Source organism: Atta colombica, unplaced genomic scaffold, assembly GCF_001594045.1.
Source record: "Atta colombica isolate Treedump-2 unplaced genomic scaffold, Acol1.0 scaffold100, whole genome shotgun sequence".
Taxonomy (NCBI): Eukaryota; Metazoa; Arthropoda; class Insecta; order Hymenoptera; family Formicidae; genus Atta; species Atta colombica.
The window spans coordinates 590,344-595,896 of NW_017259185.1; the positions used below are offsets into that span (position 1 = coordinate 590,344).

General features: G+C 33.0%; 1 protein-coding gene across 1 annotated transcript in view; it reads right to left on the minus strand.

Moving 5' to 3' along the window:
- Window positions 1-1,243: 1,243 nt before the first annotated feature.
- Window positions 1,244-5,553, minus strand: part of LOC108686367 — a 44,504-nt gene continuing 40,194 nt past the window's right edge. Inside the window, exons 8-10 of the mRNA XM_018191638.1 lie at window positions 2,901-3,165; window positions 1,918-2,322; window positions 1,244-1,684 (exon numbers count right to left, since the gene is read on the minus strand). Of these exons, the coding sequence (XP_018047127.1) occupies window positions 1,283-1,684; window positions 1,918-2,322; window positions 2,901-3,165 (1,072 nt within the window). The 3' untranslated portion in view covers window positions 1,244-1,282. The remainder of the gene's footprint in view (window positions 1,685-1,917; window positions 2,323-2,900; window positions 3,166-5,553) is intronic.

Here is a 5,553-nt window from a genome sequence, read left to right on the forward strand (position 1 = left end):
CACGTAGAATTGCATTAACAAATATTCCATGTCTTTTTTATTACAAATGTGTTTAATTACAAAACCAGGTAATAAATTATTAAATAATCACAACAGATTTATGCATTTATTGTCCGGTTTGCAAATATATACATGCGTTCATGATCTTCTGTTAAGGAAAATAATATGTAATATAATGAATGACGCAAAGGATTTTTTTATATTGGAAATTAAAACAGAAGACGATACGCGATAATTGAAATACGTACATACTCTTTATTTCTATTTGTTTTCTCGATCTTTGATGTGACAAAATTTACCTTATGTAAGCTACTTTTGTAAGAGATTGTGAAAGCAAATAATCTGCCACATAACCATTGATCATATATATAAAAAATGTACAATTAGCGGCAGGAAGCTGGAAGACCGCAATTATATGTTACACTTTAATAATTATATTTTTTTCATTGTAAAGAGATAAACAAATGTACTAACAGAAAATATTGATTGGCTGTTTATTACTTTAATTAAAAAAGAAATATTGTAAATGTTAATTTCAAGGACTTCCATCTAGTAAAAACTGAAAATCAAAGAACACAATCTCTTAAAGGACCTTGAAAAAATGTTATTTTTTTATCACTTAATAGAATCTTTTAGAAATGAAAATGAGAATATATACATTTAAAGTATAAAGTATTATATTAGAGATCTCCGATTTTTTTGTATTTATCTTCATTCAAAGTTATGTTCTATCCGATAATTTATGCAATTTATCAGTCTTATGTTTTTATCTCGAGCGAGATAAATATCTCGTTTTAGGAAATGAGCGTATCAGATTTTATAAAAAGAGACAAACTAAGATAAACTTCGTTATAAACATTGATCTTAAATTCTATCCTTGCGACATAATTTTATCCTTGCGCTCTTGATATGATATATCATAATTATTATACTAAAAATATATTTTATATTATATACGTAGAACTAATCAAGAATGCGTTAGTCATTGAATTGATAAAGCAGGAGCATAGATTAAATTCTATTTTTAACGCATTGTCAGTTTGTAACGTAATCAATTCCAAATTGAACGTCTTAAGAAGCTATTAGATAAAACTTTCATACATCGTTTCTCTATTTATCAATAATATCAACATTGCTTTCGTTCTTTTTTTCGCAATTTGCTATAATGTCAACGCTATGCTTTCAAAATTTCTAGTTATCTCAGAAACTGTTTCTGTTTATTCTTTCGTTTTTCTTTCTTCCATTCTCTCATCCGAGAAACATTCGTAAATTCCCAAGAGATTCAACACCATTTCTCCATTGGCACAGACGTTAAGTGCGCTCTTGGCTTAGGAGAGGGCCATCGCAGGGCGCTTTGACATGATTCTGCCCTGGAGGGCGTCCTTGGGGGTGGCTGCGGTGGACCGTGAGACTCTTGGGAATTCACGTTCCCGTTCCCGTTTATCTCAGGTCGCGATGCAGTCTTTTCTATAGGTGGATCACCTCGGTGGTTTCTCTTTGTCGGCTTTCGCGCTATATCATGCTGTGACGCGGCTGGCGGTGCGCTTTCTACGGACTGAAGACTTGCTGCGCGATGCAGGGAGAGTCGCAGTGGTTTTTTCGGTGGCGCTGGACGAGTCTTCGCCTCTTGGGAACTGTATACCGCTGATATTTCTGAATTTTCCGACGTGCGAGACTGCGAATCCTAAATACGGAAGAGGTATACCGTATTAGAGTTTGGTGAAGTAGGTAAGTATATAGTATACTTTGTAAAAAAATATTAAACATTATTTATTGTTATTAAGTATAAAGTATAATATATATTGTAAAATATTTTTTGGTTAATTTGTTTTTGTCTACTCATTATAAAATAATAGCTATTTAGTTTTAGCAATTTCCCATTTGTATACTGCGTCATTATGTAAGCGATATAAATACCTGCAAACGATAATAAGTAGGTTCGGAATCAAACTCCAGGGATTGTAATTGCGAGCCATTCTTGCGATTTTTGTGCAAATGTTCCATGGCAGACTCAACACGCGGCGATCTTCGACGCTGTATCTGCATCGGTGACTGTTTGCAATCAAGACTGGCTGTCGATCTGGCCAACTGAAGTCCTTGATGTTTTTGTCGATTTCGAGACTTGTGATGACCGTTCGCCACCCCATCGGACGAAAAGTCGAGCTCGCGCTGGTTCCTCGAATCCGTCAGGCGAATCCTGGATTGATCGCTGTGTCTACTTCGGACGGTCGGCAGGCTCTGCCGCAATTCCGTGCAGCTTCTCACATTGAGACCAGGTAGATTCGCCACAAGTGCTGTCACTTGAGGCCCCTTCTGGAAAACCTATGACATAAATTGGACAAAATTGAATTTCCAAATCAACATCAATTTCAATCGATTGTGAAAACCTAATTAAATAAAAATCCAATAGCACAATCAATCATTTCTTTCAATTATATTCTTTGCTTCGTTTAAGTGTTATCTTCTTACATTAGTAAGAACATTCTTAATGAGAAGAGATCTTCATTATCAAAAATTTAAATATATAAATATATTTTACGTAAATGATAAAACATACATAAATTTTTACTCAAGATATCAACTATTTTAATATTGCTAAAAGAAATTTTCATCAAAACATCAACTATCTTATAATTAGTATTATTGCTTATTATGATGCAGTAAATACAATATATGCTTGATATTATTTATTTATATTCTTCTATGCGGTTTTTATGAAGTTGCTTTCTTTTGATATAAATTTTTTTAAATAACCATTTATAAATAAATATATTTATGTAATAGAATTAGAATTTTGGAATTGATCGCGACTGAACGAATTTTCGTCTCTATCAACTCAGATGCTTCTCTGGAAGAGAAGATGTGTTGATTTATCTCGATCCCGAATGTGCCAGCGTTACCTGCACATGTTCCTGACGACTTGGCGATGGATCTTCAGTGGGGACTTCGGTTCTGCTCGGCGCCAAAAGATCTCTGACCTGTTCCTCGAGGTACCCGATTCTATGCGTTAGCCTGAGATTATCAGAGCGTAAAGTACGCAATGCTGCAAGGGATTCTCCCTTTCGAAGAACCACTATCTGTGCGGCGTCAGGCGCGACGGCCAGAAGACGTGCCAGATCGCTCCTGCCTGCTCCTACTACGAGTTTTCCGTTCACTTCTAAGATCCTAAAAGAAATGTTGACCAATAAGTTGTGCACGACTGCGCACATATTTTATTTAAATCTCGGACTTATATTATCTATAATTCAGAATCTAAGAATCTAACAATAAGATTTTATTTATTTAATGCGTCGCAAAAAAATTTAAAGTACACGTATACTGCTAAATATGAAAATATATATTATATTTAAATATAATATAATGTATATAATATTAAAATATATTATTATACATAAATTAAAATATGACATAAAGTTATAGATTAAATTACGTTCTAAATTCTGTTGTGAACTGTCTAAACGACCTATAATTCATTTTAGAAACAGAATTTTATTTGTAATTTTTTATATGTAGAAAACATTTGAATTGAATTTATTTAGGATACACATTAATGTAACATACACATAATTTTATACTAAAGTTTAACTCATTGGGCTAACAATTACTATGAAATCTGATACTTTATATTCTATGTAATTAAATTATAAAACGAAATTATGCACGGGACTAGAATTTAATGACGCATACCAAATAGGAATGTGTGGGAACTGGAAAAAGATTATGCCCGCAAAGTGAAATACGCATGTTATCTTCAGTTATTCCATAAGAAGTAAGATTTGAGTAAAATCTTAAAAATTAACTTTGATATTAAAAGAATCCTATTTTTCATTTTTATAAGAGCTTAATTTTATTCAGTAGAAGAGAGTTAATTCTTGTTATTAATCGTCAGAATATTTAACATAAAAAAATTAGCAGACAATAAAAAAAAATATTTTAAAAAGAAGGATCGAATTATTGCTGAAATCGAATATTTGCTGAAGAAAAATCGACTTCACGTTGAGGAATATATTAAAAAAATTTGTCCAATAATTTCAAATAAAAAATCTATATGCTAATAATATTAATTTGTACATTCCATCGAATTGATCTTATATTATATTATGTAATTAAATATGGTTCAGAATATGTGTACAAGCTCACTCGAATATACGCCTCTCAAATCAAACGCTTTGAACCGAAAAGTTCAACGCTCATTAATTTATGCGATTTTTGAACGACCGATGTAGGCAGGTAACGCCAGAAATACGTCGTATTCTGCCGATCGTACAATGAATTCCCTGAGCGGGTATACTGGAAAATAGTAGAAGTAGAAGGTGGGGTCATGTGAAGTCGCTAGTGCAATTAACGGGAGCACACGGCGAACTTCCGGTGCCGCTTCACGCTACAGCGACCCGTTGGGAACCGAATGTCAAGATTGCCGCATTGTTCTTCCCCGATAGCCACGCTATGTAGTACTACCATACCGTCATACACAAACACTATGATTTCCCGACACTCTTCCTTTACCCGTTCCGTAACTAACAGGGCTGTGTGCTCGAATTAATAGATTTCCCTGAATTTCGATTTTTTCAACTCTCTCAACATTCTTTGAAGTGGAATCTAATTTTATAGAATGAAAATTGAGTCAGTCTTGAAACTCAATTTTTAATTGAGCTTCAAATGTTCAGATTTTATTCTTCAAAATGACAATTCATTCTAAAAGTTTTAGAGAATAGGTAATTTTCTCTCTAAAATTTTTTAAAGTAAATCTCATTCTATAAAGAACGAACTCTCACTCTTAAAAATTGAATCATTTTTTTTCAAGACTGACTCGATTTTCACTCTTTAGAGTGAGATTTCATTCCAAAGAATTTAGAGGGTTCCTTTTAGAATACTCGAATTCGAACGATAATTTCTATGAAAAATATCAACGTGGCAAGATTGACACAAATTGTTTCCCGTGTGCTAATTTGAAAACTTTTGAATCACGAAAATATTATGCAGCTTCATGAAGCGATGTATTGTTCCAAAGCGTAAACTAGAAGAACGGCGTAATTGTCAGAAATAGGCAGAAATAGGACTTTTTCCTCTCTTGTTAGATGATTAAAGAACGCGCGAAATGGAACGATTTATCCAGCTCTCGCAGTTCCGTGCACGACTCTCTCTCTCTCCTTTCACAGAAACATAGTGGAGTATCTTTATCCGCGTTGCTGTAACATTTCCGAGAGCAGTAAAACAAAACAGTCGACTTACAGCTCGATTTACAGTTCCGCGCACGGAGTTTCATTGATGCTATCAATATATTTGACTTTATAAGCCTTAAACTTCGAAAGTTAATACATTTTGAGCTGTTTCCAACAAAGAACGTGTTTAAATTTTCCAAAAAACTGAACGTTTCTCTTTGTAGTTTTTAGAATGCTAACATTTGATTTATTTTTATGTTTTGAAATTCAAATTTTATTTCCTTCATATTTGCCTTTATTATATGTATATAATTTGTTGAAGAATATTCTAAAATACATATATCTTTGAAATATATATATATATATATATGTGTGTATCAACATTTATATT